Here is a 14,468-nt window from a genome sequence, read left to right as displayed (position 1 = left end):
GATTAGCGGTGAATGGGGCCCGCGCTCAGCTGACCTGGGGGGCCCTTTGTTCCCGAGCATATCAAGTTGTCCAATTATTTCATTAGCTTTCAGTTTCAAAGGCGCTGGCATTGTTCAGGGTTTACATGAATCAGCCCTGCCGGTGCCAAGAGCTGGGGCAGTGTCTGTGGAACAAAGCTGCTGCCTGACCCAGCACAGGGCGTTCTGAGCCAGCGCACCGAGCCTGTCAAAGAGGGGGCGTGCGCACTGCGTTCTGCACTGCGTTCTGCACTGCGCTGGAACTGAGATGGAGTCGATGCATGTAAACACACACACAGGGCAGAGAATACCCACTCCATAGCTATTACTATTCATAGTATTATTATCCATCCCATGTCAGTGTAGTAAAAAAAACTCCAGTCAAGTGACAGTGTTATACACTAGGGGGCAGTGTCTTTATTGCCCAGGCTGTGCTACACAATAATGTATTTTGCATTGACTCTGTTGCCCATATGCAAGTTCATACGCAATAAACTCTGAAGTTAAATGCGTGGTACTCAGTCATACTGGACTGCTGTGACAGTTCCTATTTGTGTTGGGATGTAATACTGCAACGTTGCACATGGTCACTCTGCATAGCACCCCAGAAAGCAGCTCTGAAAGGTGATGTGTGTGTGAGCTGGGGAGCCCTCGGCACACTGAAAGGCTTTGCTGTTCCCGGTCCTGATCATCCTCTTTCCTTGTAGATGTTTTGCTGTGCCGCACACCTCATTCTCCAACCCTAACCCTAACTCCACTAATAAGGGTTTTTTTTTTGCATAGTACATAGTGCAACCTGGTGGTCAATTCTTGCCATTGTAGTTTTATTTAAATACGATTTTTGCAAAGCAATCTAGCGTCACCTGGTGGCTGCATGTTGTAATTGTGTCAAAGATCTGATTTATTCTGCTGTAGTGAGAGTGAAACAACCCATTTTAGGGAGCAGTTTCTTGTGGAAAGACATGCATTCTTAATGGAAACAAAAGGGTTCCTTCCGTACACCACTGAGCCTGACTGGCACATTGTCTGGGAATATTCAACAGGGACCTGCTATTGTATAATATACAGTGTGTTTGTGTGTGTGTGAGAGAGAGTTAGCAGGCATAGGCTCTGATCATCAGGGCTGACAAAGTTGTCCACTGGATATTTCGAACAGGCGAACAGGCAGACAGGCATTAGGTATCATTTAACATGTGTTCATTGCTAACCTGTGGCTGCAATCGCTCTGCATCGTTTGAAATGACTGGGCATGGCTTATACCTACAACATTGGTTCATTGTCAAAGTCAAATGCAAACAAAGGTTTCAAAGCCTAGCTGAATGTTATGGGCAGCAGGTGAAGCATGGAATTCTGTATTATACGCTGCCCTTGCAACCATTACACAGTTTGAAATTAAAAAAAGACAGGCAACGCATAGCATTGCACTGCATGCGCGTTTATTTTGTTGGTCTGTCGACAGCAATTGATTACAGTTACACTGTCCTTGCCAAACCCAGCTTTCCTGGACTCAGCTCACCTGGCTTTGATCACTATCTGGCAGAGAAGGCATGCTGTGCTCCTGACTCTCCCTTCGCAGCCAGGAACCTGCTTTCTGAGGATTCTGCCAGATCCGGTCCGGGTTCACCCTGATTGGAAGCTTTGGTTTTACTTGCCTGTCCTCCCCATCCTTGAGCTGAAGACCAGTCTGATACTGTGTCCACCCGGCTGTATGCCCTCTCTTGCTTTCCAGCCCTGCATATTTTGGAGATACAGAATGCTGAGGATGGGGCTAGGATCTCTCTGTGATAACATGGAGACAAAGACAAAGGCTCCTCGAGTCTACAAATAGAAAAGTGTCTTTTTAGTTCTTGCGTGACCCTTGGGAGATGTGAAACTCGTGGTGCAGTCTTGCACAGAGGAGTTAGCACCACGGCGAGGGCTGTTGGGGTGTTAGTGTTTTGGGATCTCTGCTAGACTGAAGGCACCATGTGCTAAGATGATCACCACAGCAATGAGCAGATCAACAGAAGCAAGGTTTAGCAGAACGTGTCATTATTTGGCATCAGATGTATTGTTGGTGACAGTATACCCGAGACAGCGGGAACATTTGGTTTACATTGTTTATATATATATATATATATATATATATATATATATATATATATATATATATATATATATATATATATATATATATATATTTCTCTCGACAAACAACCAATCTGAACAACCAGTTATTAGAATAGTTTTATTCACGTTTGTTTGCAGTTCTTTCTATTAGGGTGTGTTGCTTGTACAGAGGGGTAGATTAGATCGGGTGGAAAGACTTAAGAACTCATATAGCTGGTAAAGCTCCTTTCAAACCCGGTGGGACAGTGCTGTAACTAAGGTTTCGTTAAACTGCAGTTTTTCACTTAGCACACAGTGCCACCCGGTGGGTAGATGCAGTATTGTGTTTGTTTGACTGGTAGTCTCACTGGTGGTCTGGCTCTTGTGGGACACTGTTTTGAACCAAGCACAGATGCAGGAGCAAATTTTCAGAGAGAAATAAAATCATTTTTAACAATAATTGAAGTACTCCTCCGTCATGCAGCTAAGTCGTTCCCTCCTAGTTATGATGGCGTTCCAGTTTTATTTATTTTTGTCCAAGTTTGCTTTAGCGCTTATTTAAAAACAAGACCCTTCATTTTGTGGATGGGGTCTGCGCAATGGGGCTCCTCCCTCTAAGTGATGTCACTCATAGAGATTGAATATGTATGCTGATTCAAAGGTGACGCCCCCTAGCTGTCATTTGATTTCCTGTAATTTGTCCTGAACTGCAAAAGAACAGGTGTAACAGCACACAGACACACAGACAGACACACAGACACACAGACACACAGACACACAGACACACAGACAGACAGACAGACAGACACACAGACAGACAGACACACAGACAGACACACAGACAGACACACAGACAGACACACACACAGACAGACAGACACACAGACACACACAGACACACAGACAGACAGACACACAGACAGACACACAGACAGACACACAGACAGACAGACAGACACACACACACACACAGACACACAGACAGACAGACAGACAGACAGACAGACAGACACACAGACAGACAGACAGACAGACAGAATAAACCCATTCTGTTTTCTTCAACAAGCACCTCTTCTGTACTGGGCTGGTCCCTTCACTTCATCACACCTGGATACCCATCAGCAGCCAGTGATCCCCCTTCTCTATGCAGTGCTATTGCTTTGTGGACAGCAGGGCTGGTGAACAGTGTAAGTGCACAAACTGAGCAGCTGTACACACTGCACGAGGGTCCAAACTGACCTGCGTAGGAATGTGCTAGAATGCATGTACAGTGTCCTAACACCTAGCCCAGCCAAGGATCAGCTCGGAGGAATAAGGGAGACGAGGCGTGCTCGTGTCTTTTGAAGGATCTTTATTGAGAGGTGTGTGTTTGCACAGGGATCCAGGCGGGCGCCGGGTCACTTGTGTATGCGTCTCTTCTTGGTGCCCCTGCCACAGGCACTGGCGGGGAGGGAGGGGGGGCAGGGCGGCTCTGCTCTCCTTCAGCTGCTGCCCGCAGTGGGGGGGGTGGGGATGATGGGGATGGGGGTGGGTGCCGGGGGGTCGGCAGGGACCTGGAAGCAGCCTCGCTTGTGCCACTGCATGTCGCGTACCCGTCGGATAGACTGGATCTGAGGCAGGTTGGCATCCCAGTCATTCCAGTGCTTGAATTCGCCCTTCTCGAAGACAAACTGACGCCCCCGATATCCTGGGTACATGTAGCCCACCCACCTGCAGGGGGCGATAACACAGGGAACATTTCACACCATTTGACTTCATTAAGGACATTAGCTTTGCATCTCTGCTCCTATGCCTGTCATTCACTTAAACAGAGACAGACTGTCTCATAGCAAGACACCTAGCCAAGATTACACTGACACGAAACATAGTGTTGCAGAAAAACTACAAACTAAAACTTCAGCGACTTTCAGCGCCAAGTAACCACACAGAAAGGCTACCCAAGAAAATAAACAGACATAGATATTCATCCCGGTGTATTAGATTGGTTTACTGCTCTGTTTTATTGAGTTATCATTGCTCCTGTATATACAGCTGTACAGGTCTACAGTGTTGAAAGACAGCGCAGACAGCACTGAGAATGCACTGCAGTGGACTGGTCCCCTTACCAAGCGTTCCTCTGGCCCTGTATAAAGTTTACCCCATGCGCTGGCTGGGTGACTCTGCATTAAATAAGCCCTGTCCCGTATGTGAGTGCCTACTTACGTTCCGTTGAGTGACTTCACGCTGGCCACCCTGTCCTGGAAGCCGTGGGCCCACAGGCTGGGCACGTCATCGTCCACGATCTCCATCTTGCGCCCGTTGAAGCCGGCGTTCTCGAAGAGGTGGATCTTGTGCTCTGCGCTGTCCTGGAGGTGGGGGGAGGGGGTTACATTTGGTCAGCCTGCAGACAGGCTGTGTGATCTTGCAAGCGATGTTCCAACATTAAAACTGTTCGTCTGTCCTGCCTGTCTGCCTGCCTGCCTGCCTGCCTGTCTTTCTGTGTGCTTCCCTGACTGCCTTGTTCCCTGTCTTTCTGCCTGTCTGCTTGCTTACCTGTATCCTTGCCTGCCTGTCTCTCTGCCTGTCTGTGTCTCTCTCTCTCTCTGTGAATCTGTCTCCCTGCCTGTCTGTGTGTCTCTCTCTGTGAATGTGTCTCTCTCTGCCTGTCTGTGTGTCTCTCTCTCTGTGAATGTGTCTCTCTGCCTGCCAGCTTGGATTCCCGGTCAGCAGTATCCAGGTTACTCACAACTCGCAGTGGCCGGACAGACATGAGGCTGTAGCTGGCGTGGCTGTTTGACCAGGTGTCCCAGCGTGGGTACTCGCCCTTCTCCAGGACAAACTGCTCACCCGCAAAGCCCTGCCTCTCAAACCCGACCCATCTGCAAAAGAGAGAGAGAGAGAGAGAGAGAGAGAGAGAGAGAGAGATGGAGGGAGCTGTGAGAATGGGCTCTAGGCTGTGGCTGAAAAGCCACTTGTACTACATATCGTGATGATCAACATCAAAGCAGGAATCGCAGCTCCAAACCATTTCAATGTTTCAATCTTGTTTATGATGTTCGCTGTTGTGAGAAAGAATGTGGATATAACTCTCCTAATCTTTAAATGTAAAATGTACAGAGACAGGTCTGAGGAGCACATGTTCTCAATGAGAACCGAGGAACAGAGCTGGGATCACAACAAACTCCTTGACCTGAAAGCGAGGACTGAACCCCATCATTGTCCCTGTGGCCCGAGCAGTTTGGATGAAAGTGGTTCTGCCGTACTTTTCAGCTGATCTACCCCTGCCCCTGTACTCACGGTCCAGACTCCACGATGACAGAGCCCACTTTCTCGAAGCCCTTCTCCGTCACGTCTTTGCATTCCGCGGAATACTCCGCCTTCTGCCCCTGGAAGTTCTCCAGTTCAAAGACTATGAGCTGAAGGAGGAAGAAGAAGAACAGAGAGGCATTGGAGCGCTGCTGCATGGACCCTGCTCTGTGCAAGAGATCACTAGCACAGTGACAGCAGCGTGATCAAAACCACAAACCCAGCTTTTCCAAGCTTCATTTGGCACAAGGCTCTATCTAATTTAGTTTGAATGGGCCAAGTTAGGCTCACAGTAAAACCTGGAAAGCAATGGGAGTCTTGTTTCTATCCCATTCTAAGCTCTATGAAGGTGTGAGAGCTCTGCTTTGTTTGCATCCCACTCTGAGCTCTAGAAGCTCTATGAAGGTGTGAGAGCTCTAGAAGCTCTATGAAGGTGTGAGAGCTCTAGAAGCTCTATGAAGGTGTGAGACCTCTACCTTGTTCTTCCCGCCTGCTCCTCCTCCTTGGCTCTTCCCAGCAGCCATCTGTTCTGGCGCGCTCTGCGGTTCAGTCATGACGATGCCTGGAGGGACAGGAAGAGGACAGTGATGTCATCCGCAGGCTTTCCGTTTGGTGCAGCTATGAATCAATACAGAAGTCGCCCCGTTTGAGAGGTCGGACATCAAGTGGAGATTATTGATGAAGTATCTATGAAATATCAAGAGAGAGCCAAGCACATGAATCACCAGTTTTAAACCTTACCTTGGTGTCATCTGGAAATACAGGAGCCTCCCCAGTTTGTTGCTGAATTAACGCCCAATTTATGGCATAACAACATTTCCTCCCTAATTTTTTCGGAGCAATAGTTTCGAGATCAGCTATTTACTGCTTTTTTTTAGTCTTTATTTCTTGTCCCATTGTCTTCATGTCTGTCTCACCCTGAGACAGTGTCTTATTGCTTGTTGTCATGGGTCTCTTCCATGTCAGGGCAGTGTCTGTAAAGACATCGATGTCCCAATGTACCACTAACGGTGACATCGAACCTTATCTCCCCTAATTTAAAAGCACAGAAATGCCCACAGCTGCCGAGATTTGAAGTGATTAGAATCGCGACACACACACAGCACCTGCCTCCTTGCGCCTTGTATCGGAGAGTACAACAGACCAGTACAAGCAAGCCCAAACCCACATGCAGAACGCTACACAACACCACACCAGTCCGGCCCACCATCAAGCTGAAGGCATATCTGCCTGAGGTCACAGACAGCCTTACTGTTCAGGCTGAAGTCGCTCAGGTCATCAGATCATGGGTTAACTCTAAACTGGAAGCAAGCAAGGGGACTGTAATATTAACAGGTCTATGAATCCCCATCTCAGCCAACACACTCTGAGCATCTCAGGAATGCATGTTTAAAACCTGTGTTAAACACTCCCCAATTGTGCAAGACTGCCGCCTGAACAGACCGAGTCTGAATATAACTTAACCATCAGACTGAAGGGAAGGAAGCAGCAGCTGAGAAGTCTGTGCAATACGCATCGGAGAGAGATAGAGAGAGAAGACAGATCCAGCAGCTGTCCAGTTTACCTGTTGCTCTGTGCAATATCCTGAATCCCAGTGCCGCTGTGTGCTGGTCCCGTCATCACAGGGCTATTTATGGTTTATTTCTGGCCACTGCAGCAGAACAGGGAAGTGTTGATGCAGCAACTCTGTCGGACGCATTGTGTCCGTGAGACTGGCTCTCAATAGCAGGGCCTGGAGCGGGTTGGCACCTCAGCCCAGATCCCCGCCTGCCAGCACCACTCCGCCTGCAATGCCTGCCAGCTGCCAGATTAGAGAGAAGCTTCACTTCAGCACATTCACCCTGAAACAGCACACATGTGCCAAGGCATTGACTGAAAAGAAACCTGTCAGCAATTTAATAACCATCCACAACACTACAGCCAACACATACCCACATCCACAAATACCCACATCAAGTCGAGACCCTGACACACACACGCACGCATGCTCCCTATCAATACACATAGTACCTGTCAATGAGAGATCCTTCTTATTTCAATGCGTGTTTATCAGCACAATTACAATGTTGTGTTTTTATAAAACCAAAAAAGAATGTGTATAAATGCACTGTTGTGAGCTGTGCAGTATTTAAACAGGCGAGAGTGTGCTCCTGGAAGAGAGTCTTGACATGTCTTGTGTTTGGTTGCACTGCCCTTTATTTTACCAGGGATCCTCGCTGGATCCAGGTGTGGCGGCACGCTGAGCTTGCTGTCAGGTGGACGGTGCGTGGCAAAGACAACATGCCTTAGTGAAAAACTTTCTAGCTACTGATCATGAGAGTCAGGAACCTGGTCTGCAGTACGCTTGGTGTGAGAGGTGTGATGTGTGACATCATCAGTGTGTGATGTGCTGCAGGGAATATCGCCCCTCTGCAACAATGTGCTCAGACTGTTTGGCCCCAGTTTGGCAGCACTTTGAGTACCACCCCCTCCCCTAACATACAAACAAACAAACCAAAACAAGCAACCAAAGCATTAATAAAAACAGTGACACTTTGAGGTCTGATACCAAAAATTTATTAACAATGTCCCAAAAATTTGACAGAATTATGGCATTTTAAAAGAAAATCGCAAAGTGTGCAAAACACGGTTTGTGAAAATTAAAAACATTTTAAAAGCCTCTAAACATTTAACAATGACTTGAGCAATATATATAAATGTATATATATATATGCACCAACATTCCTATCTTAAAAAGTATAATAATTCTATTCAATTTTGATCTGAAAGATTCCCATTTCTGGTCCTGATGCTGTCTGCAGTCTCTTAGCACAGGCAGGAGAGGACTCTTGTGCTCTTGCTAGCCCTGGAGTTTGGGGAGACGGGGAGGAAAGGTTTGTGGGGAAGGTGAATCCTGCGACTCCACCTTCCTCTCCACGTCCAACACCTGCTCCTTTCCCCTTATTGACCCTATAAACCCTGGCCCTGCGGTTTCTGGATTGGAAAAAAACCTGAAAAGCACAACTCCAGGCTGGTTTGACGCTGCGGGTAAAGACGCCCATCGAAGCTCCATCCCTGTTACTGTACAGCGCATTCCGCTCTGGTTAGGCTGAAGGAACGAGGCTTTCCGAGCATGACAGTGCTTTTGTAAAGTAATCCCAATGCAATTCATTTTAAAGGCAAAAAACAACATAATAATCCAAGTGAATTTCAGTGAGAAAGCAGCACAGAGGTAAGGAGAGCTAGGACTCTAACACACAACACGAGCGAGGCTGCGATGGCTTCCACGTCCTGGATCGCTTCTCCCTGATTAGACACTGCAGGGTTAGGCACTGTGAAGGCTGAGGTTTAGAAATGTGTGTGTGTGTGTGTGTGTGTGTACATACATGACACCCGGGGGAGCGCTGTGTCGGGACAGACAGCACTGCGGTCATCTTTCTGCTGTGTGAGCGCAGCACAGGAAATGCCTGGGGAGTGTGTGTGTGCGAGAGTGTGTTTGCGGCACGGACGAGATGACAACGGTAAGGATTACAAAAAGTATGAGAATGTGACGTCTCTGCAGAGAGGTCTGAAAGCACAATGTGCACTTCAGTGTTAAAAGCACACGGATGAAGTATTTCATGCCAGGAGAAACGTTACAGCAACACAGTTTGGAGGGAGACGCAACATTTAATTCAAATCAATCATGTACACAAAAATGGATAATAAAAGTCAGAAACCAGCCAACCATCTGAAGGCTCTCCTCCCTGGATTGTGCGGGGGTATGGGGGGTGGAGGTATGAGGGTATGGGAGGGGTGTGAGGGTATGGGAGAGGGATGGGGGTATGGGAGGGGTGTGAGGGTATGGGAGAGGGATGAGGGGAGGGGGTATTGGGGTATGAGAGAGGGATGGGGGAGGGGGTATGGGGGTATGGGAGCGGGATGGGGGTATGGGAGGGGTGTGAGGGTGTGAGAGAGGGATGAGGGGAGGGGGTATTGGGGTATGAGAGAGGGATGGGGGAGGGGGTATGGGGGTATGGGAGCGGGATGGGGGTATGGGAGGGGTGTGAGGGTGTGAGAGAGGGATGAGGGGAGGGGGTATTGGGGTATGAGAGAGGGATGGGGGAGGGGGTATGGGGGTATGGGAGCGGGATGGGGGTATGGGAGGGGTGTGAGGGTGTGAGAGAGGGATGGGGGTATGAGGGTATTGGAGGGGTGTGAGGGTATGGGAGAGGGATGGGGAGGGGGTATCGGGGTATGAGAGAGGGATGAGGGGAGGGGATATCGGGGTATGGGAGAGGGATGGGGGGTATAGGGGTATGAGAGAGGGATGGGGGAGGGGGTATCGGGGTATGGGAGAGGGATGGGGAGGGGTATCAGGGTATGGGAGAGGGATGGAGGGGTATAGGGGTATGAGAGAGGGATGGGGGAGGGGTTACGGGAGAGGGATGGGGGAGGGGGTATGGGGGTATGGGAGCGGGATGGGGGGGGGAGACACACATCAGGGACATTACACAGGATTAATAAAGCAAGGACAGACAGAACCCCTCTATCCCAGGCCAGACCCAGGATATCCGGGTGTGTGGGCTTCCCTTAGATACAGCTCTACCTGCAGTGCATTCCCACGCCCCCGAGCTAATAGCAACGAACAGAAAAATAGAAAAATGACAACATATTTACAACCTTGCTGTTTTTACAAAAAGAAAATCTGAAAACATATGTTTTCCAAAAAGGTATTATTGCTTTTGTTTTCAAATGAAAAAAGAAAGAAAGAAAGAGATTGTTTGATTTTCTTTTTAACCGTATTCTTGCTGGTTTCTAATTATATATATATATAGATAGATAGATAGATGTTCCTTGCTTGTTTAAATAAAGGTTTCACAGATCATTGTGTAGTCATGTCTGCAGGTCCCAGTGCTGACTAAATGTTCTTTAGCAGCCATTGCAAACACGCACGCGCACGCACGCACACACACACGCACACGGCAGTAAACCCTGTTTGTTTTGTTCTTTCAACACTGTTTTGTTCATTTGCACGTTTAAAATAAGTAAAAAAAAGAAGGAGAATTAAAACATTAAAACTACAGCGACCTCTTACATACCTGGGCTGAAAAAAAAAAACAAGGAGAAATGAAAAAGATGAAGACGAACGAGAGTCACTTTCTCTTGGGTAAACGAACACATCCATTTCCGTTCTCGGTGGCGGCTTGCGTGGAATACTTCCAGGGGGGTCAAGGGTTCGAGTTCCACTGGAGTGACCCCGCAGAAGTGCTACTGCATGGGTGGGGTGGCTGGGTCCCCCTGTTCTGTGTTTGTACTCTACTGCAGCTCATAAAATCCAATGTCCTGGAATATAGCCATTTACTGTACAAACATAAAGCAGCTCTGTTTTGTCCACAAAAATATTTCTAAAGAAGGCACCATGCACATAGCAAATCGAGACAGGAGGCGTCCCGACAGCAGCATCAGCAGCAGCAGATTGTGAATTCATGTCCAGGTCAAAGGTTAAGGCTTCTGTTAAAACTCCTCCCACTTCTTCCTTGTTTAATGTGACCTGTAATAAACGGGGGTGCAAGAAAAGACACTGTGTGAATTTAGAGGGTTGGGCCAGTGCTGGAGTGAGCGCATTCTTTAAATGAATTTACTAATGCCTAGAGACTTGGCAGGGCTGTTCTGCTGTCACATCACAGATCCCTGAGGTCTGCTTCACCTTTGTTTTTTTGTTTTTTTTTCAGGTATAAGCACAGGTTTGAAACTTCTCTAATAACTAGGTGTGTCGATCTTGAAAGGTGCAACCTTTGTATTTGAACACATTCTTATTTTAGAAATATTTTAGAGAAGATAGAAGGGTGGTGAGGGGGGGACGGGACTCTTTGCCGGAAGGGGGGGGTTAAATAAAAGGTTTGGCCCCCCCAGCAGGGACAGTGTGACGGTTCAAGCACCTTTACAATCCTGAAACAAACCAAGCAGCTCCACAGAGGAGGGACAATCTACCAAGCCACGTCCTTCGCAAAGACGGCAGTGACATCACAAAGACAGCCTTGCGTTGGGGAAAGAGGCGTCTAAAGACATCTTGGAGAAGGAAGGTGGAAGCAGAGCTCAGGCAGCTCCTCCTCAGCTGGGGCACAGCAGAAAGACAGGCCAAGGACCGCTGCCTGTGCCAGAGGGCACGAAGAGGACAAGCAAGTAAACTACCTACCCGTCCTAGGGGTTGCTCTCGTATTGGCTGAGGCGCTTCTTGGATTTCAGCTCCTTCATCCACTGCGGAGACATCTCCTCCGAGCTGAGGGTGAAAAGCAGCAGCACAGGCATCAGCACTAACATGCATGAGGCAATATCGGGGGCGCAGCTCAGATACAAGAGACACTAAAACACGTCCATGCTGAACCCCTATAACAACAACTAACAAGAGCAATCGTACATGATCCCGCCACGGCAGGGAACACAAAGCCATGAGTAACATCAAAGAAATCCCCTGAGCTGCACCCTTCTGCACATGCTTCGAACCTTTCATCACAGCCAGACAGGCGGCTCTGCAGTTATTTACCAGCCTCTAAACACTCAATTCAAGGCAGGATATGAGAACAGTAAAAATGATTAAAAAAATAATGACACACACACACACGCCCCCACTCACACACACACAAACACAAACACTGAGGGCTCTGCTCTTACCCATTCTCTTTGCCCCCAGCAGGTGGCAGCACTCTGCAGCCAGCAGTCCCCTGCGAGAAGGGGGATTTGGGGAGCTGGGAGGAAGGGGAACCCTCTGCTGGACTGTCCGAGTCTTTTCTCTTCCGCAGCTGTGCCTGAGAGAGGGAGGACAAACAACACTTTAGGAACACACTGCAGCACTTTATAGAAACCTGCATCACATAAAGGGAGGTCACCATAACCCACGACCACAGCAACACTGAATTAAACAACGTTCCCACTACATCCCCATGCGGTTTGAAATGTTGCCCTGCCAAAACATCAAAAAAACATCTAGGCATTATAAAATAGAAACACCAACAGGAAACTTAGCATGGTACAACTGTGCCAGCTCTGCAATTCCGCTGCATAAATCAATCAGAAAATTCTAGACGCAGTATTTTATTCACAGAGCTGCCTTTGCTTTTATGACCTTTCAATTGCAAGCCCTCCAGCCTTCATTAGTTTGAAACCCATTTAAACACCATGTGCTACTGCTAGAATCTGCAGATCTGTGTCATGTGATTGGACTGTAAAGTAACGTAACATGCACCCTATGAATGAATGAGCTCTGTGCGCCCTTGAGCACCCTTAAACAAGAGGAATAATCTCAGCGGCTTTAAATAATAATCTTATGTATATAGGGGGGTGCAGTGTGGGGGAGCCCACCTTGAGAGCAGAGGGGTCCATCCCAGGGAAGAGGGGGACTCTCTGTGGCTGCAAGGCTGGGGATCGATCACTCCGCCTGGGTCTCTCCTCCTCGTCCGAGTCCTCCTCCTCAGCCTGCCGCACTGGCTTCTCCTCTGCAGGGTGAAGAGACGCTGTAGTTTAATTCCACCCCAATGCAAAAACAGGTGGCGACGAGAACTTAAAATAATCGCTAAAAACATCACTAGCAAGTTTTTAATTGGAGAAGAAAGAAAGAAAGAAAGAAAGAAAGAAAAGTGGTTGTTGCTGCCGCTGTGCAGTACCTGTGGAGTCTTTAAACATCCAGTCATCTGCCCTTGTGTTCTCCAGCAGGACTGAGAGCCTGTCGCCCCCTGCTGGCACTCCACTGAGGCGCACCGAGCGCGAGGGCAGGGTGCGCTTGATCCTCTTCTTGCTCAGCTGAACCCGGGTCTTCAGTGCGCTCGAGTCCAGGAACGATGTGGGCTGCTGTGAAGAGAACGAATGAAAACTGAGCGTGGTGCGGAGTCCTTACAACACGCAGAAAACATCAGAGAAGAGGAGTCTCACGAGCGAGTGAGCGGGGAGGACACACTGAGACGGGGGTCCTTACAACAACACGCAGAAAACACCTGCTACTCACGTCAGGGAAGGCTGTCTCTGCGAGCTCGCCCGGCGTGCTGGAGGAGAGGGACAGCGCAGAGTCCCGGTCGGGGGTTCGTCTCCGCAGAGACGCGCTGGGGCTGCTGCTTCCCGTCGGGGTGGCAGGCGTGAGGCTGGAACAACAAAAAAAAAAAAAAAAAAAACACGTTTCAGACTGAGCGTCCTGCAGAGACACACACTGGTATTCAGGACTGAGACACTCTCACACACACACACACACACACACGTGTTCAACAGTCAGAATAACAGTTCTCTGACAAAAGCTGTCATTGAAGAGCGTTCCACTAGAGGGCAGCGCAGACCACGTGCAGCCTGTAACTCCCCCTGTTTGAGAAGCGGCACTGAGGACTGCATTGCCTTGACAACGAGCCAGACCAGGCTGAAGAACATTTGCTGGAGAAAGAGAGCGAACATCCTGGCAAGCAGGTCATAATGAATTGAAAAGGAATATCACAGAACAGGGCGGTTCAGAGGGACGTGCAGCCGGTCATGTATAAGAGACTTTAAAGCAGGAGACAGCAGAGCGTTACAAGGCTGGAGCGAGGACCGCCTGTCCTGCACAGCTCCCACAGCCAGTGTCCTGGGGGGACGGGACGGGACAGATAATTGGGAAGAGATGGGGGACAGCTCAACCCTCCCTCACACAGAGGCCCTGCGCACCTCCCTGCACTCACCTGTCATCAGTGCGGAGTCCCGTGTCCCACGTGCCATACTGGCTGTCAGCCTCATGGACCAGCGTGTCTGTGTCCTTGGAGTCAGAGCTCGGCTTGGTGACACATTGCTTCAGCTGGTCCTGCAGAGAGAGCGGGAGAGAGGATCATGAGCCAGGGGAGTCTGGAACAATACTGACCCTACATAGAGACCCTGTACACAAGCTTCGTGCACAGCTGCCCTGCCCCGATAAAGACTCTATGTACACTCAGTACTGCCATTATATACCCCTTCCCCAGTTCACAGTACTGAATGACGTTTTAATGAGGAGAGCCCCCTGACCTCACTGCAGAGCAGGTGGATTGCTGTGTCCTCAGCTCACCTGCTCCTCTGCAGCTACACAGGGCCACATTAATGCACTAAAATGTTGCCTGTGCTGCTCAGAG

General features: G+C 48.9%; 2 protein-coding genes across 3 annotated transcripts in view; both read right to left on the bottom strand.

Moving 5' to 3' along the window:
- Positions 1-3,440: 3,440 nt before the first annotated feature.
- On the bottom strand, positions 3,441-7,109 carry LOC117428055 (beta-crystallin B3-like). The gene is made up of 6 exons (XM_034901571.2): positions 6,956-7,109; positions 5,868-5,953; positions 5,383-5,501; positions 4,832-4,964; positions 4,309-4,451; positions 3,441-3,816 (listed from the first exon to the last, which is right to left on the bottom strand). Exons 2-6 carry the CDS (start codon positions 5,943-5,945, stop codon positions 3,588-3,590), a joined length of 702 nt encoding a protein of 233 aa, XP_034757462.2. The 5' UTR covers positions 5,946-5,953; positions 6,956-7,109; the 3' UTR covers positions 3,441-3,587.
- An 822-nt stretch (positions 7,110-7,931) lies between these two features.
- Positions 7,932-14,468, bottom strand: part of LOC117428054 (uncharacterized protein KIAA1671-like) — a 52,870-nt gene continuing 46,333 nt past the window's right edge. The window contains exons 7-13 of one of the 2 annotated variants that reach the window (XM_059032862.1): positions 14,046-14,164; positions 13,352-13,484; positions 13,014-13,197; positions 12,712-12,845; positions 12,025-12,158; positions 11,549-11,632; positions 7,932-10,903 (exon numbers count right to left, since the gene is read on the bottom strand). In XM_059032862.1, the coding sequence (XP_058888845.1) occupies positions 11,554-11,632; positions 12,025-12,158; positions 12,712-12,845; positions 13,014-13,197; positions 13,352-13,484; positions 14,046-14,164 (783 nt within the window). In that variant the 3' untranslated portion in view covers positions 7,932-10,903; positions 11,549-11,553. The remainder of the gene's footprint in view (positions 10,904-11,548; positions 11,633-12,024; positions 12,159-12,711; positions 12,846-13,013; positions 13,198-13,351; positions 13,485-14,045; positions 14,165-14,468) is intronic. The other variant, XM_059032863.1, reaches the window with a different exon arrangement.

This window comes from Acipenser ruthenus, chromosome 11 (genome assembly GCF_902713425.1).
Source record: "Acipenser ruthenus chromosome 11, fAciRut3.2 maternal haplotype, whole genome shotgun sequence".
Lineage (NCBI taxonomy): Eukaryota > Metazoa > Chordata > Actinopteri > Acipenseriformes > Acipenseridae > Acipenser > Acipenser ruthenus.
This window is presented reverse-complemented; position numbering and strand designations above follow the sequence as displayed.

What these genes read in the sequence shown, in the direction of transcription:
- LOC117428055 (XM_034901571.2), bottom strand. Translation starts at nt 5,945, where the DNA reads ATGACTGAACCGCAGAGCGCGCCAGAACAGATGGCTGCTGGGAAGAGC. An exon ending in GAGCAGGCGGGAAGAACAAG is followed by an intron (nt 5,502 to 5,867) that starts GTAGAGGTCTCA and finishes TTCCTCCTTCAG; the next exon opens with CTCATAGTCTTTGAACTGGA. An exon ending in CTGTCCGGCCACTGCGAGTT is followed by an intron (nt 4,452 to 4,831) that starts GTGAGTAACCTG and finishes CCCCACCTCCAG; the next exon opens with GACAGCGCAGAGCACAAGAT.